Below are 24,620 nucleotides of genomic sequence, written 5' to 3'. Positions count from 1 at the left end.
TGACAGAGAAGTATTTCTGGAGGCCAAGAGAAGTATTCTGAACTCATATATTTTAAATTAAAAGGTCTGGTTAAGCCTAGTGCCAAAACAGTATATGTCCCTAGTGTGAGATGTATTTTTATCCTTTATTTATCTTTTTTTCATTTTTGCTTTTTTAAAAAAGATTTTATTTATTTATTCATGAGAGACAGAGAGGGGGAGAGAGAGAGAGAGAGAGAGAGAGAGAGAGAGAGAGAGAGAGAGGCAGAGACATAGGCAGAGGGAGAAGCAGGCTCCACACAAGGAGCACAATGTGGGACTCGACCCCCAGATCCGGGGATCACACTCCGAGCTGAAGGCAGATGCCCAACCGCTAAGCCACCCAGGTGTCCCTCATTTTTACATGTTTTGTCTTTAATCACCAAAGTGACATTCCTATGTTTCTAATATGCATGCAACCATATACTTAGTATGTAATTTGGGGATCCCAGAATGGCGACATTTTATACAAATAAAAGCTTTGTGCTTTATAAGATTTTCACTGACATTTCAAAGAATACTAGGGACAGTACATTTTTCCATTATCTATTGCTGGGTAACAAACTATCCCTGAACTTAGTGGCCTAAAACATTTTGTTTCCATCATTATTTTATGAGTCAGTAACTTGAATAGGCCTTGACTGGATATTGGGAGCAACAGGGCCTGGAGAATCCACTCCCAGGATGGCCTCTTCACTTATGTTGAGAAGGGAAAATTTCCTCTACCCTTCAAGGTTCTTCTGACTGATCTAAGAATTGTCTTGCTATGAGACAGACTGACAAGGGACAATCAAATTTAATTATATATGTATGAGGAATCCAATAAACATGAGCATTCTAAAGACCAGTAAAATGAGGTATATATGTCATCCTGAATGAAGGATAAGAGGGTAGGGGCCTGGGACTTCAAAGAGAAGGAAAGCAACTGGCAGGAAGATAGAAAGGAATAAATGTTTGGTAAACATATAGTTTGCAAGGCCACACAGAAGCAATGGATCATAGAACTTAGATCAAACAGGCCTTGCTAGGTGCCTCCTTGTCTACCATACTTAGTTCATATTACACTGTAGTTATCTATGGTGTTAGTTCTCTTCTTGGAGCAGATTCTTCCTCCAAATTCTTTTAGGCAGCTGGAGGGAAGATCAAAGTTTCTTCCTCAGTCTTTTGGGCCTTGATTGTTTTCAGCTTGAAATAATCTGCGTGTAAAAGTGGCACATCTTGAGGTGATCGTTCTGAACCCCTACACTCACATGCTGAGCACCTTGGCATTCCTTGGTCTGTTTTCCTCCATATGGCATCTCATCTCCCCAGGGCCTTTCCATGTAGCTTGGGCTTCTCACAACATGGAGATCTCAAGCTAGTTGACTGCTTACATGGCACCTGCTTGACCAAATGTTCCAAGAAACAAGAACTGGAAGCTGCTGACAGTCTCTTCTGACCTGAGCTCTGAAACGGGCAGCAGGAGCATGTTCATGGGAGTACAGACTGTGCAGTTGCACAGGGCTCTCTGCTGAGTTTGACGCCCTGCTTTTGCCATTTTGAAATTATTTTTTTAAATTATTCTATTTTTTTAAGTTTATTTATTGGGATGTCTGGGTGGCTCAGGTGAAGTGTCTGCCTTTGGCTCAGGTCATGATCCCAGAGTCCTGGGATCAAGCCCCGTGATGGGCTCTCTGCTCAACAAGGAGATGGCTTCTCTTTCTCCCTGCTGCTCTGCCTACTTGTGCTCTCTCTCATTCTCTGTCAAATAGTAAATAGAATCTTTTTTTAAAAAATGAAGTTTATGGGATCCCTGGGTGGCGCAGCGGTTTGGCACCTGCCTTTGGCCCAGGGCGCGATCCTGGAGACCCGGGATCGAATCCCACGTCGAGGCGTCGCCTCTCTCACTGTGTGCCTATCATAAATAAATAAAAATTTTTTAAAAATAAAATTAAAAAAATGAAGTTGATTTATTTTTTTAGTAATCTCTATACCCCATGTTTATTTATTTTTTAGTAATCTTTATACTCGATACCTGATGTAATCAAGATCAAGAGTTGCATGCTTTTCCAACTGAGCCAACTAGGCACCCCACTATCTCAAAATTCTTTTTTTTAAAGATTTTATTTATTTATTCATAGACACACAGAGAGAGAGGCAGAGACACAGACAGAGGGAGAAGCAGGCTTCATGCACTGGGAGCCTGACGTGGGACCCGATCCCGGGTCTCCAGGATCACACCCCAGGCTGCAGGCGGCGCCAAACCACTGCACCACCGGGACTGCCCTCAAAATTCTTTTTTTTTTTCCCCTCAAAATTCTTAATACATGTTTAGAAGGGATACATTATCAGTTTGGGCTCCGTCCAATATATCTCTTTTGCTGTATTTATTGATCTAAGCATTACAGAACCCACCTGGATTCAAGGGAAGAGGATATAGAACCCACCATTGGGAAGAGTATCAAAGAACTCATGATCACCTTTAATCCTTCACAGCATGGTGTAAGAGAGGGCATAGAGTACTAAAATCAAGAAATCTGAGGTGTGGGGGTACCTGGCTGGCTTAGTCAGAAGAGCATGCGACTTTTGATCTCAGGGTCATGAGTTTGAGTCCCACATTGGATATAGAGATTACCTAAATAAATAAACTTTATTATTATTATTATTTTTTAATAAACAAACTTTAAAAAAAAAGAAATCTGAGGTCTAGTCCCAGTTTTATAGCTACAGTGGGCCTGCTCCTAACAACCAATTCAACTTTGGGGACTTTAGTTTCCTTCCACTTGAAATAAGGAAATTGCTTCTAAAGCCATGAACCTCTAGTGCCACATTTGTAACTCTAAATGTATCTGTGATATGGTATTCATTAGAGAAAGTGAAAAAAAAGTGTTTCTACGGGGCTCACCAAAGGGAGAAAGGCATGGGAACAGAAGGCAAATGAACTACAAAAAAATGATTTAGTTTAATCAGAAGGACCTTGGATCTAAATTCAAGATCGACTGCCTCCAACTCCCACTTGTTCATTCCATAAACACCCATTATAGACTATGAGGTCGACCCTCAGTGCTGGGCGCTGGGTGCTGGGTGTTGGGCTGCAATGGTGAGCCACATCCACAGGCTCCCATCTTCACAGGCTCACAGTCTACAGGCGAGCATGCAGACATTTGCAGCTCTTAATGCTGAGTGCTGTGGTGAGGAAGGCATGAAATCCTTGTGTACCTGTCCTGAACATGGGAGGGGCTGAGGAAGAGCAAGCTGAGCTCTGAAGGCTGAAGAGGAGTTAGGTCTGAGAGATGGCGTGTGACATGTTCATGTCCTATGCAGAAGAAGGAGACTGTGAAAAGGCCCAGTCAAGAGGAAGCTGGAAGACTTAGGGAACTGAGAGTCACTGTCTGTGGCGGAAGTACAGAGAAGTACATATTCGGTGGTGGCAGGAGAAGGTGCTGACAGAAGTAGTGATGAGGGATGAGGCTGGAGACATAAGCAGGGGTCAGATCATGGGGAGCCTCTAAGTTTTGAGAGAGATTTTGTTTTTTTGTTTTTTTTTTTGAGAGAGAGATTTTGAATTCTATCCTGAGGCCCAGAAAAATATCGAAGGTTTCAAAGTTGGACAATGGTCTATCAGATTTGGGTTTAAGGAGTCATCAGGATTACTGTGTGGACTGCTGAGATCAGATTGGTTGGAAGTGGGGCAGGGTAGGCTAGGAGTAGACTGGTCAGAGGCTGTGGTTTGCAGTCTGGGTGAGTAATGATGGAGACTCCAGGATCACACCCTGGGCCAAAGGCAGGCGCTAAACTGCTGAGCTACCCAAGGATCGCCAGGAATTTTTTAAAAAAGAGTTCAGGGGTGCCTGGCTGGCTCATTGGTAGAGCATGCAACCCTTGAACTCACGGATGTGAGTTCATGCCCCACGTTGTGGGGAGAGAGTACTTAAAAAAAAAAAAAAGAATTTAGATTCTGGAGAACACTTGGTTCTGGCTGTGAGACCTTGGGCAAGTCACTTACTCTCCCTGAGTCTCAGTTTCCTCAACTTTAAGATGGGAAAATTATGAGAACCTACTAAATTTGGTCTAACAATTAAAGGAGATAATGCATGTAATAGGCTTATTATTGTGCCTGGCACATAGGTAGGTAGCATTGCATAAATGGTAGCTATTATTATTATAACAGGAGCACAGGAGGAAAAGAATGGGTACACATGCAAGTCAGTTCATAGGCTTTGTTGCAGAAAGCTGAACAAATTATTTTTAGATATTTTATATATTTTTGATGAAATAAAAGGTGAGGTTATCTATGGAGGGCTATCTACTAATGTCTCTGGGAATAGAAAAGCCACTTATTTTGCACTGACTAGGAGATAGGATAGTCACTATCATAGAGGGTCAGCAAATTACCGGTCACTAGAATCATCAAGATTTGCTTTTAAATTAAAGTAAAAAAAAAGTGGGGTGCTTGGGTGGCTCAGTTGGTTGAGCACTGACTCTTGGTTTCAGCTCATGTCATGATCTCAGGGTCGTGAGATGGAGCCCTGCGTTGGGTTCCACACTTAGCAGGGAGTGTGCTTGGGATTCTCTCTCTTCCTCTCCCTGGGCCCCTCCCCCAGCTCCTACTCTCAGTCTCTCTCAAATAACCAAATCCTTTAAAAAAATTAAGTAGGGACACCTGGGTGGCTCAGCGGTTGAGCATCTGCCTTCGGCTCAGGGCATGATCCCAGGATCCGGGATTGAGTCCCACATTGGGCTCGCTGCATGGAGCCTGCTTCTCCCTCTGCCTTTGCCTCTGTTTCTCTCTCTCTGTGTCTCTCATTAATAAATAAATAAAATCTTTTTAAAAAATCAAAGTAAAAATGGAAATAGCAAAATGACTCCTGATTTTGTAGCCTAGTACTGAAACTTGTATACAGTGCAGTCACAAGTATTTGTTCATCCGATCTTTTCCTGATCTAGTTTATTTTTTAAAAAATGATTTCAGGGCGGCTCAGTGGCTGAGCATCTGCTCTCAGCTCAGGGCGTGATCCCGGGGTCCTGGGATCGAGTCCCACATCGGGCTCCCTAAGGGGAGCCTACTTCTCCCTCTACCTGTGTCTCTGCCTCCTCTCTCTGTGCATCTCTCATGAATAAATAAATAAAATATTTTTAAAAAAGATTTCATTTTTTGTCTTGTTTTTATTTTTTAAAAAGATTTTATTTGTTTATTTGACAGAGAGAGAGAGCACAAGCAGGGGGAGTGGCAGGCAGAGGGAGAGAGAGAATCAGGGTCCTCACCAAGCAAGGAGCCCAATGTGGGGCTCAATCCCATGACCACAGCATCATGACCTGAACTGAAGGCAGATGCTTAACCAACAGAGCCACATAGGTGCCCAAAAGATTTTATTTTATTTTTAAAATAGTCTCTACACTCAACGTAGGGCTCAAACTTACAACCTTGAGATCAAGAGTCATGTGCTCTCCCATCTGAGCCAGACAGGTGCCCCCCTAATGCAGTTTTTTAAATAGACTTTCTAAAGAACAGTTTGAGATTTACCAAAAAATTGAGAAGACAATACAGAGTTAAAGTTCATGGTTTATTTGGATTTTCTTAGTTTTTATCTAATATTCTTTTCTGTTCCACGATTTCATCCACCTTGCATATAGTTGTTATGTCCTTTTAGGCTCCTCTTGGCTGTGATAGTGTCTTGGACTTTCCTTTTTGATGACCTGGATAGTTTTTTTCTTTTTGGTCACTTTTTAAATTTTAAATTCAATTAATTAACATATAATTATTAGTTTCAGAGGTAGAGGTCAGTGATTCATCAGTGTTATATAATACTCAGTGTTGATTACATCACATGCCCTCCGTAATGTCCATCACCCAGTTACCCCATCCCCCCACCACCCTCCCTTCCAGACCTTGACAATTTTGAGGAGTACTGGTCAAATATTTTGTAGGATGCCCCTATATTGGATTATTTGATGTTTTTCTCATTTTTAGATGGAGGTTATAAGTTTTGGGGAGGAAGATGACAGAGAAAAAGTGCCATTCTCATCAGATCACATCAAGGGTACATACTATCAATATGATTTATCACCCTTGATATTGACCTTGATCACCTGGCTGAAGTAGTGTTGGTCAGGCTTCTCCACTGTAAAGTTACTTTCCCCCTTCTCAATTGTACTTCTTGGAAGGAAGTCACAATATGCTGCACTCTCTGAAGGAGTGGGAAGCAGACCATAAGGAAGGCATATCCCTATAAATTATTTGGAATAATTCTGCATGTGAGATTTGCCTCTTCTTTCCTATTTATTTATCTATTTATTTATTTGTTCTATCATTTCTTTATATCAAAATGGACATGGATATTTCTTTTATACTTTGTGTTATAATCCACTACCTCCCCAGCCCTAGAATCAGTCATTTCTCCAAGGAAACAAGGAACTTTGGTTTCTTGTATTAGAGAATGGTATTAGAAACCATGATCTGGGGCAGCCGGGTGGCTCAGCGGTTTGACACCACCTTCAGCCCAGGGCGTGATCCTGTAGACCCCAGATCGGGTCCCACATCGGGCTCCCTGCATGGGGCCTACTTCTCCCTCTGCCTGTGTCTCTGCCTCTCTCTCTCTCTCTCTGTCTCTCATGAATAAATAAAATCTTTTAAAAAAAAGTGAACTATGGATTTAATTACATCTGTAAAACCTTCACTGCAACACCTAGATTACTGTTTGAATAAATGAGGACTGTAGCCTAGCTAAGCTGACACATCAAAAAGACCATTCCATCTTTAAAAGGCTCCAAATCCTGGAGCACCTCATCCATTGACTGTGTTCCATAAATGTACATTTTCTGTATTACTGAGGAGTACCCTCTTATGAACTAAAGCTTTCAGACTGTTACATATTCAGAACAGAGGGTTTTTTTAAGTAAGCTCCATGTCCAATGTGGGTCCTAAACTCAAGACCCCAAGATTAGGAATCACATGCTCTACCAACTAAGCCAGCCAGGTACTCCCTAGGCTGTTACATATTCAGGATGCACCATAAAGTTCTTGCCTTCTTCAACTGAACTGCTGGATATTTTACTCTGGTCATAATCACCCAGGGCCCCCAATGTGAACATCATTTATCATACTGAGCTGAGCTCACAGGGATGTCTCAGGGCCTCTGCAGCCTGGAAAACACCTTACCCCCAAGCCCAGGAGCATCGTTACTCCACATCCTTTAGTTTATCTGCCAATTTTCTTTTTAAGTTCACTTATTTAGTTAGTAATCTCTACATCCAATGTGGGGCCTGAACTCACAACCCTGAGATCAAGAGTCACATGCTCTTCTAACTGAGCCAGCCAGGCGCCTCCTCTCTGTGAGCTTTCTATTTACAGACTTCTTCCTCCTTGCCTTTTTTTTTAAATTTTTATTTATTTATGATAGTCAGAGAGAGAGAGAGAGAGAGAGAGAGGCAGAGACATAGGCAGAGGGAGAAGCAGGCTCCATGCACCGGGAGCCCGATGTGGGATTCGATCCCGGGTCTCCAGGATTACGCCCTGGGCCAAAGGCAGGCGCTAAACCGCTGCGCCACCCAGGGATCCCCCTCCTTGCCTTTCTGAGGGCTGCCACTTCTCACAGTCATCAGCCCAACTCTCCTACACACCACATGCAACAATTTTGCTGGGTGATGAGGACTGAAAGCCAAGTGTACACAGGTTGTTGTGGGAACAAATGTCGGTCCTATGGGTCTCTCTCTGTCCTTGAGGTTGAGACAAGTGTCAAATATGAAATGGATGGGCCTAAAGCATGATGCAAAAGGAATGCTCATATTTCTGTACTGGGTACTGGGATATAAGGATAAATGAGAGTTGATACTTTCCTTTCATTATTTATTCAGTAGCTCCCTCTGTGTGTGTTATGTACAAGGTAAAGGTTATAAGGCAATTAGCTAATCTTTCAGCAGAAAATTAGCAGGCCAGATGGAGATGGCATGATATATTCACAGTGCTGAAAGGAAAAACCTACAACCAAGAATACCCGGCAAGGTTATCATTCAGAATTAAAGGAGAGATAGAATTTCTAAGGCAAAGAAAAGTTAATGGGGTGCCTGGGTGGCTGAGTCGATTGGGTGTGTGACTCTTGGTTTTGGCTCAGGTCATGATCTCAGAGTGTTGAGATCAAGCCACACATTAGGCTCTGTGCTCAGCATGGAGTCTGCTTGAGATTCCCCCCTCTCTCCCCCCTCTTCTCCCCCTGCTTGCTCTCTCTCTCTTTCTCTCAAATAAATAAATAAATAAATAATCTTTTTTAAAAAGTTAAAGCAGTTCATCACCACTAAACCAGCCTTCCAAGAAATGGTAAAGGGTCTTTAAGCAGAAAAGAAAAGGATATAACTAGAAGTAAGAAAATTATGAAAAAAATTTCATTGGTAAAAGCAGATATGGAGTAAAGGTAATATAGACCAATCGATTATAAAGCTAGTATGAATAGTAAAAGACAAAAGCAATAAAATGAATTACATCTAAAAAATTAATTCAGGGATTCACAAAATAAAAAGATGTAAAATATGACATCATATACATAAAAGGAGTAAAAATGTAGTGCTTTTAGAATGCATTTGATCTTAAGTCACCATCAACTTAATATAGACTTCTATAAACTTACGATGTTACATATGAACCTCATGGTAACCACAAACCAAAAACCTATAATAGATACACAAAAAATAAAGAGGAATCCAAAGATAACACTAAAGAAAGTAATTAATCAACAAGGGAAGTGAGCAAGAGAAGAAAAAAAGGAACAGAAAACTACAAAAATGACCAGAAAACAATTAACAAAATTGGCAATAAGTACATACCCATCAATAATTACTTTAAAAGCAAATGGTCTAAATGCTCCAATAAAAAGACTAGGATTACTGAATAGATTAAAATAACAAAACAAGACCCATCCATGTGCTGCCTACAAGAGACTCACATCAGACTTAAAGACACATACAAAAAAAAAAAAAAAAAAAAAGACACATACAAACAAAAAGTGAATAATGGAAAAATATACTCCATGTAAATGGAAGCAAAAATATAAAAGGTGGGGTAGCTTACATCAAACAAAATAGACTTTACAAGAAATAAGGTAATAAGAGACAAAGAAGAACATTACATAATGATAAAGGGATCAATCCAACAAGAGCATATAACAATTGTATATGCACCCAACAGGGGAGCACCTAAGTATATAAAGCAAATATTGACAGATATAAAGGAGAATGTGACAGTAATACAATAATAGTAGGGGACTTTTAAAATTAATTAATTAATTAATTAGTTATCTGAGAGAGAAAGCATATACCCAAGAGTGAGCACAAGCAGGGAGAGGGACAGAGGGAGAAGGAGAAGCAGACTCCCTGCTGAGCAGAGAGCCCCATGTGGGGCTCGATTTCAGGACCCTGAGGTCATGGCCTGAGCCAAAGGCAGACACTTAGTCGACTGAGCCACCTAGGTGCCCCAACAGTAGAGGACTTTAACACCCACTTACATCAGTGGATAAATCATGCAGACAGAAAATCAGTAAGGATAAATGACTTTGAATGACACGTTGGACCAAATGGACTTAACACATATATACAGAACATACCATCCCAAAACAGCAGAATACATATTCTTTTCGAGTGCATATGGAACATTTTACAGGATAAATCCCATGTTATGTCACAAAACAAGTCTCAATACATTTAAGAAGACTGAAATAATATCAAATATTTTTTCCAACCACACGGTTTGAAACTATAACTCAATTATAAGAAAAAAAAACAGGAAAAAAACACAAATATGTAGAGGCTAAATAATATGCTACAAAACAACAAATGAGTCAGCAAAGAAACCAAAAAGGAAATCAAAATATACCTGGAGGCAAATGAAAATGGAAACATAACAGTTCAAAATCTTTGGGACACAGGAAAAGCAGTTCTAAGAGGGAAGTTTATAGCAACACAAGCCTACCTCCAGATACAAGGAAAAAAGTCTCAAACAATCTAACCTTACACTCAAAGGAACTAGAAAAAGAACAAAGAAAGCCCAAAGTTAGTAGAAGGAAGAAAATAATAAGAATGAGAATGGAAACATAAAACAGAAACTAAAAAAACAAAAAAAAAACAAAAAAAAAAAAAACAAGAAAAATCCCTCACACAACCCAACAGTAGAAAAGATCAATAAAACCAAGAGTTGGTTCTTTGAAAAGATAAATGATATTGATAATCCTTTAGCCAGACTCATCAAGAAAAAAAGAGAGGACTCAAATATATAAAATAAGAAATGAAAGAGGAGAAGTTACAACCAAAGAAATATGAAGAATTGTAAGACACTACTAAGAAAATTATAAGCTGGATCCCTGGGTGGCACAGCAGTTTGGCGCCTGCCTTTGGCCCAGGGCGCGATCCTGGAGACCCGGGATCGAATCCCACGTCGGGCTCCTGGTGCATGGAGACTGCTTCTCCCTCTGCCTGTGTCTCTGTCTCTCTGTCTCTCTCTCTCTCTCTCTCTCTCTCTCTGTGACTATCATAAAAAAAATTATAAGCCAATAAAATTGGACAACCAGGAAGAAATGCATAAATTCCTAGAAACATACAATCTTCTGAGCCTGAATCAGGAAGAAATAAAAAATCTAAACAGAGCAATTGCTAGTAACAAAATTCAATTGGTAATCAAAAACTCCTAAAAATGGGCAGCCCAGGTGGCTCAGTGGTTTAGCACTGCCTTCAGCCCAGGGTGTGATCCTGGAGACCCCGGATCGAGTCCCATGTCAGGCTCCCTGCATGGAGCCTGCTTCTCCCTGTGCCTGTGTCTCTGCATCTCTCTCTCTCTCTCTGTCTCTCTCTCTCTCTCTCTCTGTCTCTCATGTATAAATAAACAAAACCTTTTAAAAAATAAACTCCCAAAAAATGAAAGCCCAGGACCAATTGGCTTCACTGGTGAATTCTACCAAACATTTAAACAAGAATTATATCTATCCTTCTCAAACCATTACAAAAAAGAGAAGAGGAAGGAATCCTTCCAAATTCATTCTATGAAGCTACCATTACCCAAACACCAAAGTCAGGCACTACAAAAAAAAAAAAAAAGAAAGAAAGAAAGAAAGAAAGAAAATTACAGGCCGATATCCTCGATGTACATAGATGCAAAAATCCTCAACACATTATTAGCAAACCGAATTTAAGAATACATTAAAAGAAGCATTCACCACCATGATCAAGTAGGGTTTATTCAATATTCACCAATCAATCAACATGATACACCACATTGACCTAATGAACGATAAAAATCATATGATCATCTCAATAGATGCAGGAAGACCATTTGACAAAATTCATCATCTGTTCATGATAAAAACTCTTGACAAAGTGAGTTTAGAGGGAATATACCTTAACACGATAAAGGCCATATATAACAAACCTACAATTAACATCATATTCAATGGTGAAGAGCTGAAAGCCTTTCCTCTAAGATTAGGAGCAAGACTAGGAGGTTCATTACCACTTTTATTCAGCATAGCACTGGAAGTCCTAGCCACAGCAATCAGACAAGGAAAAGAAATAAAAGGCATTGAAATAGGGACAGTTGGGTGGCTCGGTGGTTGAGCATCTGCCTTCAGCTCAGGGCGTCGTCCTGGAGTTCCGGGATTGAGTCCCACATCAGGCTTCCTGTGGGGAGCCTGCTTCTCCCTCTGCCTGTGTCTCTGCCTTGTCTCTGTGTCTCTCATGAATAAATAAATTTTTAAAAAATTTTAAAGGCATCGAATAGATAAAGGAGAAGTAAAGGGATGCCTTGATGGATCAGTGGGTTAAGCATTCGACTCTTGATTTTGGCTTAGGTCATGATCTCAGGGTTGGGATATTGAGCCTTGCATTAGGCTCTCTGCTGAGTGTGAAGCCTGCTTGGGATTCTCTTTCTCCCTCTTCCCCTCTTCCCCCTCCCTGGTTCATGTGCTCTCTTGCTCTCTCTCTCTCTCTCTCTCTCATAAATAAATAAATAAATAAATAAATAAATAAATAAATAAATAAATGTTAAAAACAGATTCTATCTCTTCCTCTCCCTCTGCCCCTCCTCCCCACTCACACTCTCTAAAAAAGAAGAACGGAACAGAAGAAGAAGAAAAAAACCTTCACTATTTGCAGATGACATGATACTATATGTGGAAAACTCCAAAGACTCTACTGAAAACTAGAACTAATAAATGAACTCAGTAAAGTTGCAGGATACAAAATTAATATGCAGAAATGTGTTATATTTCTGTACACTAATAACAGAAAGAAAAATAAAGAAAACAATCCCACTTACAATTGCATCAAAAAGAAAAAAATACCTAGGAACAAATTTAACCAAGGAAGTGAAAGACCTGTACTCTGAAAAACTCTAAGACATTGATGAAAGAAACTGAAGATGATGTAAGTAAATGGAAAGACATTCCATGTTCGTGGATGGGAAGAATATTGTTAAAATGTCCTTACTACCCAAAGCAATCTACAGATTCAATGCAATCCCAATAAAAACACCAATAGTGTTTTTCACAGAACTACAAATAATCCTAAAATTTGTACGGAACCACAAAAGACCTTGAATAACAAAAGAAATCTTGAGAAAGAAGAACAAAGTTGGAAGTATCACAATCCCAGATTTAAAACTATACTACAAGCCTACAGTAATCAAAATGGTATGGTACTGGCACAAAAATAGACACATAGATCAATGAAATGGGATAGAGCACCCAGAAAGAAACCCATGCCTATATCGCCAATTCTTCTATGACAAAGGAGGCAGAAATATACAATGGGTTAAAGACAGTCTCTTCAAAAAATAATGTTGGGGAAACTGGACAGCAATATGCAAAAGAATGAAACTGGACCACTTTCTAGCACCATACATAAAAATAAACTCAAAATTAAAGATTAAAGACCTAAATGTAAGACCTAAAACCATAAGACTCAAAAAAAAAAAAAAAAGCACCTAGGGTACCTGAGTGGCTCAGTTGGTTAAGCATCCGACTCTTGATTTCATCTCAGACCATGATCTCAGGGTCGTGGGATTGTGCTGCACATCTGGCTTCATGCTCAGTGGGGAGTCTGCTTGAAATTCTCTCTCTCCCTCTCCCTTTGCCCCTACCCTACCACTCTCTCTCTCTCTCTCTCTCAAATAAATAAATAAATAAATAAATAAATAAATAAATCTTCTTTAAAAAGCAGTAATCTCTTAGTAATCTATTAGTCTTAGCAATATTTTTCTAGATCTATCTCCTCAGGCAAGGGAAACAAAAGGGAAAATTAAATAATTGCAACTATATCAAAGTAAAAAGCTTTTGCACAGTGAAGGAAACCATCAAGAAAAGAAAAAGGTAACCTATTGAGTGTGAGAATGTATTTGCAAATGATCTTATTAATTTTTTAAAAGATTTTATTTATTTATTCATGAGAGACACAGAGAGAGAGGCAGAGACACAGGCAGAGGGAGAAGCAGGCTCCACGCAAGAAGCCTGATGCGGGACTTGATCCTCGGACTCCAGGATCATGCCCTGGGCCGAAGGCAGGTGCTCAACCGCTGAGTCACCCAGGCATCCTTAAATAAATTTTTAAAAGAAAAACTTGCATGCTCTTCCAACTAAGCCAGTCGAGCACCCCTCCATAGTCCATTTTAGAACATTTTCATCACCTTGAAAAGAAATTCCCTGCCCTGTAGCTATCAGCTTGTAGTCTCCCTTCCTCCACAGCCCTAGGAAACCATTAATCTCCTTTCTGTCTCTATGGATTTGCCTATTCTGGACATTTCATATCAGTGGGATCATATAATAGGAGGTATTTTGTGACTGGCTTAATTCACTTCTCATTACCTTTTCAACGTTCATCCACATTGTTGCATATATCAGAATTTCATTCCTTTTCTTGGCTAAATAATATTCCATCATATGGCAACCACAAATTTTGTTAATCCATTCATCTATCTGTTGATAGACATTTATTGATAGACATTAGGGTTATTTTTACCTTTTGGCTATTATGAATGATGTCACTATGAACATTCATATAGAAGTTTTTGTGTGGATATATGCTTTCATTTCTCTGAGGTAAGGAACTCCTGGGTGGTTCAGCATCTAAGCATCTGCCTTTGGCTCAGGGCATGATCCTACGGTCCTGGGATTGAGTCCTGCATCAGGCTTCCTGCATGGAGCCTGCTTCTCCTTCTGCCTGTGCTTCTACCTCTGTCTCTGTGTCTCTCATGAATAAATAAATAAATAATCTAAAAAAAAAGTCATTTTTCCTAAGTAGATACCTAGGAATGGAATTTCTGGGTTATATAGTAAACAGATTGTTGTACCAATTCCAACGTGTGTGTGTGTGTGTGTGTGTGTGTGTGTGTGTCGGGGGCGGGGTTCCCCACGCTACAGGAGAAACTCTCCCACGCCAGCTGAGTATCCTACAGTTTAACTCAATTTCACTTAATTCTGACACTATCTACTGAGAGCATCAGATTCCACAGGTTGAGGACGGAGTCCTAGAAGACTCACCCCCTCCTCTGCCAACTTTAGATACCAGTCATAAACCCAGATGTCACCTGTGCTTCTGACTGACCAGCTATAGATTGCAGATTCCATGGCCCCTTTCTTTAGGTTTGATTAATTTGCTGGAACAGTTCAGAGAAATCAGAGAAACATTTTACTTATTAGGTCCCGAGTTTATTATAAAAGGATATGACTCAGGAAGAGACAGATGGAAGAGATGCATAGGGCAGGGCATGGGAAATGGGCTCAGAGCTGACATGCCCTCCAGGGTGCCACTCAGCCAGCACCTCCATGTGTTTACCAGCCCAGAATTTCTTTGAACCTTGTCTTTTTGGGTCTTTGTGGAGGCATAACATAGCCCCAGTTGATTAAATCATTGGCAATTGACCATGGACTCAACCTCCAGGCCCTCTTCCTTCCCAGGAGGTTTTGCGGGGAGGTACTGAAAGTTCCATTCCTATTATCAAAGTTGATTCCCCTGGCAACTAGCCCTCATCTTAAGGGCTTTCCAAAAATCACCTGCTTAACATAACAAAAGACACCATGCTCACTCTTATCACAGGAAATTCCAAAGGTTTAGGGGCTCTGGGCCTGGAACAGGGTCAAGACCAAATATATATTTATTATAAATCACAATATCACATTGGTAACTCTATGTTTCACTTTTTGATGAGCCGCCAGACTGCTTTCTAAAGGGGATGCACCATTTTACATTCCTACCAGCAGAGTATGAGGATTCTAATTTTTCTGCATCTTTGCCCAATGCTTGTTATAATCTGGTTTTTAAAAGATATTTATTTGTTTGTTTGTTTGACAGAGAGAGAGAGCACAAGCAGGGGGAGCAGCAGAGGGAAAAGGAGAAGCAGGCTCCCCGCCAAGCAGAGCTGAACTCAGGGCCCAATCCCAGGAACCTGGAATCAGGACAAACCAAAGGCAGATGTTTAACCAACTAAGCCACCCAGGTGCTCCTAATCTCCCTTTTTGATAACAGCTATCCTAGTATATATAAAGTGGTATCTCATTCTGAGTTTCACTTGCATTTCTGTAACGACTAATGATGCTGGGGTACTTGGCTGGCTTAGTTGGTATAGCATGCAACTCTTGATCTTGGGATCATGAGTTCAAGCCCCACTTTGGGCCTAGAGATTCCTTATAAAAACACAAAACAGGGATGCCTGGGTGGCTCAATCGGTTAAGCATCCACCTCTTGATTTTGGCTCGGGTCATGATCTCAGAGTCATGGGATAGAGCCCCATGTTGGGCTCCACGCTGAGTGTGGAGCCTGCTTAAGAATCTTTCTCTGGGGGCGGGGATCCCTGGGTGGCCCAGCGGTTTAGTGCCTGCCTTCAGCCCGGGGTGTGATCCTGGAGTCCTGGGGTCGAGTCCCATGTTGGGCTCCCTGCGTGGACCCTGCTTCTCCCTCTGCCTGTGTCTCTGCCTCTATCTCTCTCTCTGTGTGTGTGTCTCTTATGAATAAATAAATAAAACCTTAAAAAAAAAGATTCTCTCTCTCTCTTTGCCCCTCCCCCTCAAACCAAACCAAAACAAAGTCCTAATGACTAAGGATGTTGAGCATCTCTTCAAGTGCTTGTTGGAGATTTCATATGCATCTTCTTCGGAGAAATGTCTGTTCAAGTCTTTTGCCCATTTGTAAGGCAGGTTGTTTATATTCTTTTGTTATTGAGTTGTAGGATTATTTATATATTTTGGATCTTGGACCCTTATGAGATATACTTCTGCAAATATTTTCTGCTGTTCTGTGGATTGTCTTTTTACCTTTCTAATAGGTGTCCTTTGAAGCCCAGAAGTCTTTAATTTTGATGAAGTCCAATTTATCTATTTCTTGTTTTGTTTCCAGTGCTTTTGAATTCAAATTTATGATTCCATTGCCAATCAACATTGATTTATGAATCACCTTCCATCTACCAGGAACTAGGGATACTGTGATGAATAAGATGACTCAGTCCCTGTCCTCCTGGAATATCAGTGTAGTGGTAGTGGGGGAGATAGTAATTAAATAACTGCTGGAATAATTTCCTCCAGTGTAATAAGGACTATGAAAAAGGAGCAGAAAAGGGGAGCCTGGGTGGCTCAGTTGGTTAAGCATCTGCCTTGGGCTCAGGTCATGATCCCTGGGTCCTGGGATAGAGTTCTGCATTGGGTTCCCTGCCCAGCGGGGAGTCTGCTTCCCCCCCTGCCTCTACCCAACCCCACTCCTGCGTACTCTCTCTCAAATAAGTAAATACAATCTTAAAAAAAAAAAAAAGGAAAGGAGTAGAATGAGTGAGGTGCCAACCTAGCCTAAGGGGCAAGAGGTGCTCCCCAAGGCGGTGACTAACATCTGAAGGATGAGTGTGGAGTGGGCCGTGTGAAGGGGGCAAGGAATAGAGGGAAGAGTGTTTCTGGAGAGGGAACAGTACGTAGGCATCCCAGAGCTCAGAAGAACATGTCTCTCTCTCTTTTTTAAGATTGTATTTATAGGGATCCGTGGGTGGCCCAGCGGTTTAGCATCTGCCTTCGGCCCAGGGCATGATCCTGGAGTCCCGGGATCGAGTCCCGCGTCCGGCTCCCTGCAGGGAGCCTGCTTCTCCCTCTGCCTGTGTCTCTGCCTCTCTCTGTGTGTCTCTCATGAATATATAAATACAATCTTTTTTTTAAAGATTTGATTTTATTATTTATTCATGAGAGACATAGAGGCAGAGACACAGGCAGAGGGAGAAGCAGGCTCCCTGCAGGGAGTCCGATGTGGGCCTTGATGTGAGACTTGATCCCGGGACTCCAGTATCACGCCCTGAGCCAAAGGCAGACACTCGACCGCTAAGCTACCCAGGCAGCCCGGACATGGCTCTTTCAAGGAATAGCTAGGAGACCCCTGTGACTGGAGCGGAGAGAGGGAGGGAGAAGGGGGGGACGCGGGAAAGGAGAAAAAATCTTGGGGAGAGAACAGAGAAGGTCGAGTGAAAAGAAAGATTTGCTAAGACTTCAAGTTGGTAAGTGCCAGCAGTTAAAGCTGCCAGAGATCACAGAAGAGTAGAGAAGAGTTTCAAGGACTGGAAAGTAGCCAACAGTGGCTGCTGGTGAGGCCAAGAAGTGACTTAAGGACTTGAATTTGGCAGTTGGGAGGTGATCGCTGGAGAGCCTTGTGGAAGGAACTGTGTGGGGATGGTGGAGGTGGAAAGCTGGATGCGGAAGGTTGAGGAGAGATTAAGAAGTAAGGAGCTGGACAGAGTGAGGGGAGGAGACCTCCTTTTGGAGAGCACTGGCTGTGAAGAGGAGAGGGAGCGTCAGGAGATTGGGCCAGAAGATGGGGCAGTGTGGCGGGGAGAGACTTGAGCCTGTTTGTTCCCTGCCCCCAAGAGCCTGGCTTCTTAATAAACGTTTGTTACACTGAACCACGCTGATGGGGAGTTTAGAGACAGGAGAGAGGGACAAGTGACAGAATTAGGCCCTGGGAGGAGCTGGTGTGGAGAGCCAGAGTCACATCTTGAGAGGAGACAGGCATCTCCTTCCTTAACATGAATGGAAAGAGGGAAGAGGTCTCAGGAAGCCGGATGTGGAATGTAGGGTCAGGGATGGAAGGAGGCATTTGTGTAGATAGTAGGGTCAGGAGATAAAGCACTTGTATGCATTTACCCTCTTCAGAGGATTTCGGGTTTAGCCCTGACTCTAGTTTATGACTTTATCTGGAAACAATATCTAATGTACTTAGTATTTGTGGGCCCCTGTTAACTTGCTGCTTTTACTTCTGTGGGCTGGAGAACAAGCCAAGTCAGCTTGCTTTGATCTTGTCTAAAGTCAAAGTATAGGGGCTCCTGAGTGGCTCAGTTTGTTAAGCCTCTGCCTTTGGCTCAGGTCATGATCCTGCGGTCCTGGGATCAAGCCCGGGATAGAGCCCTGGGTCGGGCTCCAGGCCTGGCGGGGAGTCTGCTTCTTCCTCTCCTTCTGCCCCTCCCCCTGCTTGTTCTCATTCTCTCTCTCTCTCTCTCTCTCTCTCTCTCTTCTCTGTTTATCTCAAATAAGGAACATAAATCTTAAAAAAAAAATAAAGTCAGGGGTGCCTGGGTGGCACAGCGGGTTAAGTGTCTGACTCTTGGTTTCTATTCGGGGTTGTGAGATCGAGCCCCACATCAGGCTCCACACTCAGTGTGGAGTCTGCTTAAGATTCTCTCTCCCTCTCCCTCTGCAACTCCTGACTGTGCTCTCTTTCTCTCAAATAAATAAATAAATAAATAAAGTCAAAGTAGGTAGGTTGTAAAGAACATCGCAGAGGGAGCAACCACTTGTCGGGCACAGAGAGACAAGGACTTGTAATCAGTGTGCACACATTTTAGAGAGAGGTTAACACAGGTAACCACAAGATCCTTCCCGGACCACCATGGCAGAGAAACTAGTTTTACCACAATAGCCTGCTGAACACCTTTAAATTCTTCCAAACAGCTACCTGTTTTCTGTGTCCTGCAGTGTGTTAGGTGATGCGTATCCATGATCTCAAACCCTCTGCACCCTACTAGGGAGATTGTATTTGTCTGCTTTTACTGATGAGGAAAGCACAACACAGAGGGGTGAATGACCTGCTCAAGGTCACTCACCAGTAGTCAGCATTCAAACTCAGGTTAGGCTGAGCCGCTGGCCGGGCATACCAGTGATTTTGGATTTTGCTCCAGGCGTCACCGTGTGCTACCATCTATTCGCCTCTGTGTTTGCCAGTTTTACACGTGGGGCTCCGAGGTAAACTCTCCGACAGCAAATTCTATGGGGGGATAAAAGTCTGAAAGCCAGTGCTCCCCACAGGCTCCTTTGCACGTCTCAGCTGAAGCATGACTTTTCTCCAGAAATGCTTTGCTTGCATGATGCTCCATCCTCCCCACCCCTACCCCAGTTGTCCCCTTGCTTCCTGGCACATCCCATCCTCTGTGTGACTGCCTGCTGGAGAGACTTTTCTAAAATCCCATCAGGTTACTCCTCTCTGCTTAGAAACCTTTTTGGGTTCCTGGCTACCTTTAGGTTAAAACCTGGGTTCCTCTTTTAGCAGGCCCGATGAGACCCTGGGTGATCTGAGCGCCCAGCCACTTATTCAGCTTTGCCTTTAGTGACTCCAGCTCCCACCTTCCTGCCGCGAGGGCTGACTTCCATTTCCTGGTACTCACTCTATTCTCCCAGACATACTCCAGGGCTCTGCCAAGAGGCCCCTCTGCTTCTGCACTGACCAACTCCCACTCACCCCTGGAACCTCAGATCTGGCCTTACCTACCTCCCAGGAAAGCCTTTCCCGCATCTTTCACCCTGGGTCAAGCCCCGCGCCTGTGCAGCAACCAGCCCCCCTCCCCCCCGCCCCCAACTGCCACGCTCACCTGTCACAGCCCTGCTTCTATCTCCTTTCTTGTCCCTTGCTCTACGAGAACGAGAACGTAGATTTGTATCATCTGCTTAGCTCTGTTTTGCTCCCCTGGAAAGCAGTTTCTTAGGGAATTTGTTCTTTCTCTTGGGGTAAGCATACCAGTCTTGCCTCAAAAAGCATACCAGAAATGCCAATGGCTTGATGTTAGGCACGGAGAGTTTTCAGCATGGGAGTTTGTCCCCTGCAGCCAAACCTCAATTTTACATGGAGGAGGTAGGCTAGGCACTTTCACATGATGAGAAAAATCTGTGGGGAAGAATAGCTGACTGCAGGAGAAATGACAGAAAGAGCTTTCAAATCCCCCAGCTGCCTTGGTTTTCATGTTGGAAAAAGCAGGGTAGATGCTTGTCTCCGGTCCCCAGATCTGCTCATAGTTATGATGCTTAGGTTCAGCCTTTTCCCATGAAGAGGGGACTACTGTTCTCAGTGTCCTTTGAATGTTGGGCAAAGGCACAAGCCACTCTTCCCTCCGAGCCAGGAGCCTGTAGACCCAGCCATTTGGCAAGAAGGCCCCGTCCTGGCAGTCTTCATCAAACCCGACCGGCCTTGGCAGCTGTCAAGGGTGACTGTGGAGCGGAAACCGCAGCCCTGCATCTATAAAATGGGCACGGGCAGGGCGCCTGGGTGGCTCGGTTGGTTAAGCGTCTGACTTCCAATCAGGTTGTGATCTCGGGGTGCTGGGATGGAGCCCCAGGGACAGCTCCCCGCTCAGCAGAGAGTCTGCTTGTCCCTCTCCCTCTGCCTCCCACCAGCTCATTGCCTCTCTCTCTCTCTCATAAATAAATAAATTCTTAAAAAATAAACTATAAAATGGGCCCGGGGGATCCCTGGGTGGCGCAGCGGTTTGGCGCCTGCCTTTGGCCCAGGGCGCGATCCTGGAGACCCAGGATCGAATCCCACATCAGGCTCCCGGTGCATGGAGCCTGATTCTCCCTCTGCCTATGTCTCTGCCTCTGTCTCTCTCTCTCTCTGTGACTATCATAATTAAATTTAAAAAAAAAATTAAAAAAAAAAAGAAATAAAATGGGCCCGGGGGTGGAGGGAGTTATGCCAGATGCTGATGCCAACTGCCAGAATCCAGAACCAATCGCCCTCTCCCTTTCAGACATTGGAGAAGTTCATTGAGAATGCAGTTATTGCTACATCACACTGTGTAAATATGTTTTAAGGTGTAGTTCCTAGAAACATGTGACCGGCTAAAAACACTGATAGGGGGTTTTGGATCATTTCATGGATGAGAAGAATCTAATGGGTTATTAAGAGAAGATTGGACCATTATGAGCACAGAGGAGGTACTAGGGGGGCAGGCAGGCCCGCCAGCAGAGAGGGAAACTTCTATGGATTCGCTCAGGGTAGTGTTTCTGGGCTGTGCTCTGTGATGACTCAATTTCTTCCTGGTGTTTAAGGACAGGGATGGGAGGGCTTGGGGACACAACAGTCCATTGCAAGAGCACCCCAAGCTTCCAGGGATACAGCGCTATGTTGAAAATGCACTATTCTTTAAGGCAGCATGGGTCCCTGGCCACCAACTGCTTTCCCTCCTCTCAGCCAAAGTCAACCCTCCTGTATTTCACTCAATTCAGACCATTTCTGAATGGGAGCCATTTTCCAAACTACAACTTACATATTAAAGGTAATTAAAAGGCAATGCTGATGATTAAAGCCCTATGTATTGGAAAAGGTGTCAGTGGGTGTGTCTCACAGGAAGGCAGAAGTCAAGGTAAATTACAGGACTCACCACAAAACATCAGAAATGTACATTTGGAGATTTTTCCCTTTTTACCCCCCCCCCCTTACAGACAACTGGCCTGGGATGAGACTTGTGCCGGAAGCAGGACCTAGCTGCCAAAGAGCCCAGGAGACAGGCAAACTCTGTTTGCCCAGGTGAATGCAGCTCCTGCCAGCGGGTGGCTTGGCCATTTGCTGTGGGAACGAGGTCCAGAGCAGCCCGATCACTAGCTCAGGGCCATGGATTGGTGAACTTTTCCCTGCGAATGTAGAAAGCTTGGCACACTCAGTGGTTAATGGGGGGGGGGGGGGGGAGGGAAAGTCACCCCAAGGACAGCTTTGTCATGTGAAAGGAAAACATACCCCGCTTTAATATGCTTAAGAAGTCATCGGTGCTACATTAGAACAAGTACCGGTAAAGCCTGATGTCTCGGAGCAGGCTGGGGGGTAAGGACGACTCGCCGGCAGGAATAGCAGAGTCCAGCCTTCAGCTGGGCGCTTCCTCTGTATCCGTGGTTTACAGTCTTAACTCCTTCTTCTAGCAAGTGCTTCCCAATACCCTGAGCTTTTGCCTGCCCAGAACCGGCTCCTGGAAGCCCGACTCTTCCTCTGCCAAGCAGGACCACACTCCTGCCCCTAACTCCTTAGTCCCCAGTCTTGGGCCTCGGCGCCAGGACAGATTGGCCTTTGCGCTCTCCATCTCGGTTAGGGCGCGTCCTGGTCCCCAGGTCTCCTGGCCCATGACCGTGGGAGACCCGGGACAGGCATCTGCGACAAACCTGTAGGTGGTCCGCTGCTCGCCGGCCCCGCGCACTCGGCTGCGGCCAGAGCTGCCACCCCTCCGGGTGCGGCCCAAGACAACCCGAGACAGGGGCTTCGACGCAGCGTCGCCGTCCCTCCGCGCTCTCCAGTGTCTGTCGCCCTCAACGGTCCTGGAAGAAGGGGAACACTTGGCGGAGGAGGCCCTGAATCTGCGCCACCCGGCTGCCCGTGTAGTTCTTCTCCTTGCCGGTCGCCGCCGCCGCTCTCGCCTGTGTCTCCGCGGAGTTCGTGCCCACTGAGCTCGGGGACCGTCGCGGCGTCCACGGGGCGGCGCCGCTGCTGTTGTTGTTGGCATTGTTCCGCTCGCTGCGGCCCGCCGTCTCCCACTCCTCGGCCCCCGACAGCTCCCGCAGGCTCTGCGGCGCGTTGGGCCGCAGGTAGTGGCAGGCCCGGTGGCCGCTGTAGTCGCGGCGCGTGGGGTCAGCCCCCAGGGCGCCCACCAGCACCTTGATGACCATGTCGTGGCCCTGCAGGGCCGCCAGGTGGAGGGGCGTGAGTCCGCCGCTGCCCGAGCCGCTCACGTCGAGCTGCAAGCCCCGGCGCTGGGCGAAGTCATGCACCAGGATGAGCTCCTCGTGGCACCCGTGCTTGGCCAGCCAGTGCAGCACCGTGTAGCCCGTGACCGGGTCGCACCGCAGGAGCAGCCCGGGCTCGGCTTCCAGCTGCTCCCACAGCACCTCAAGGCGGCCCTCGGCGGCCGCCAGTATCCACGCGTGCTCGTGGGGCTCCAGGCCCAGCCCGCCGCCGCCCGGCCCGTTTGGCCCATTCGCCGCGTTCGGCGCGCTCGACCCGGCGGGGGACTGCTCCTCGGCGCGCTCCTCCGACAGCCGGCCGGCGGGGGCCGCCCCCTGCAGCCCCAGCAGCTCCCGCAGCGCTCCCCGCCGGCGGCCCGAGCCCGCCGCCGCCGAGAGCATCAGCGAGCCGTGGAGGAGGGGGTCCCGGGAGGCGACGGCGGCGTGGCCCCGGTACCTGCCCAGGCTGCCGGTGTCCGCTCTCGAGGGGCGGGGCGGCGGGGCGCTCCGCGGGCTCAGCGCGGTGGCGACCAGGGAGGCCTTGGGCCCCCGTCTCGCGGTCCCTCGGGGCTCGGCCATGGTCCCGCCGCCGCCGCCGCGGCGCTTCCAGTGCCGAGCGTCCGCTGCCCTTCCCGGGCCCCTCCGGGAGAGGAACTGGCGCTGGCGTTGGGGAAGGAAGCGGCTTGAGCAACTGGGCTCGGAGGGAGGGAGCAAAGGAGGGGAGAGGGAGGGAGAGAGCCAGCGAGCCGGGGGAGGGCCCCGCGCGGGAGGTGGGGGGCGTGGAGTGTGGGAGCTCCGGCCGGGTCCCCGGGGCCAGCCCTTGCAGCGCCCCGCGGGGACCGCCGCCACCTCCCCGGTCCCGGGTCGCGGGCGGCCCCGCCCCGAACGGCCAGGTGCGCCGGGCGGCCCCGCCTCCGGCCCCGCGCGCCACGGTGGGGCGGGCACCGGGTGGGGGCGAGCGGGCCCTGGGCGCCGCGCCGCCGGCTTCTCGGCATCCCCGCAGCTGCCGGGGTGAAGAGGCTCTAGGGCGCCCCCTCCCCGGCGGGCAGGGCTCGGCTGGCAGCCAAGGCCTCCGGGAGCCCGATCTTGCAGCTCCAGGGCGCTGGCTCCCCGCCCCCCGCCTTCGCCCTTCCCTCTTATCTCCTGCACTTTGTCCCCGAGCCGCCTTCGTCCCGCCCCTCGATTCGCCGAGGCGGCCCGGGACTCGGGCTCCCCCGCCTTGCCCTTTGTCTGGCCTTGACCCTCCCCGCAGAGCGCGGGGTTGCCCGGGATTCCTGCCGCGGAAACGGAGACAGGGGTCTAGGCAGAAGCTCTGGCGGGGAACGGAGAAGGGATACTCCCCCCCCCCCCGCGGGTCCCTGCCCGGCCCTCCGGCCTCCCCTCTTTATCCTCCCAGGTCGCCGCCAAGAAGCAGCCAGTGGCCGCGGGAATGCCCTGCCCTCTTCAGGGGTGTGTCCCTGTGGTCTCCTTGAGGATAGTTTGCCTTTTCACTTCTAACAGTGGCCTTCTCTTTGCTCTTCCCTGCCCTCAGGAAGTGGTAGGTCTTGCCTCCTGCCCCCCACCATGTTAGGGAGTTCAGTTTTTGAGCGACTGAGACCCTGAAAGAAGATTCTTGAGTCAGAGAGGGACAAAGCCATGATTAAGGTGGCGTTTCAGAAG

General features: G+C 46.0%; 1 protein-coding gene across 2 annotated transcripts in view; it reads right to left on the bottom strand.

The window, feature by feature from the left end:
- SOWAHD (sosondowah ankyrin repeat domain family member D) overlaps positions 1–24,233 on the bottom strand; it is a 28,298-nt gene extending 4,065 nt beyond the window's left edge. The window contains exon 1 of one of the 2 annotated variants that reach the window (XM_072743326.1): positions 21,991–24,233. In XM_072743326.1, coding sequence (XP_072599427.1) covers positions 22,551–23,540 — 990 coding nt within the window. In that variant the 5' untranslated portion in view covers positions 23,541–24,233 and the 3' untranslated portion in view covers positions 21,991–22,550. The remainder of the gene's footprint in view (positions 1–21,990) is intronic. The other variant, XM_072743327.1, reaches the window with a different exon arrangement.
- Between the last annotated feature and the right edge of the window lie 387 nt (positions 24,234–24,620).

Source organism: Vulpes vulpes, chromosome X (assembly GCF_048418805.1).
Source record: "Vulpes vulpes isolate BD-2025 chromosome X, VulVul3, whole genome shotgun sequence".
NCBI classification, from domain to species: domain Eukaryota; kingdom Metazoa; phylum Chordata; class Mammalia; order Carnivora; family Canidae; genus Vulpes; species Vulpes vulpes.
This window is presented reverse-complemented; position numbering and strand designations above follow the sequence as displayed.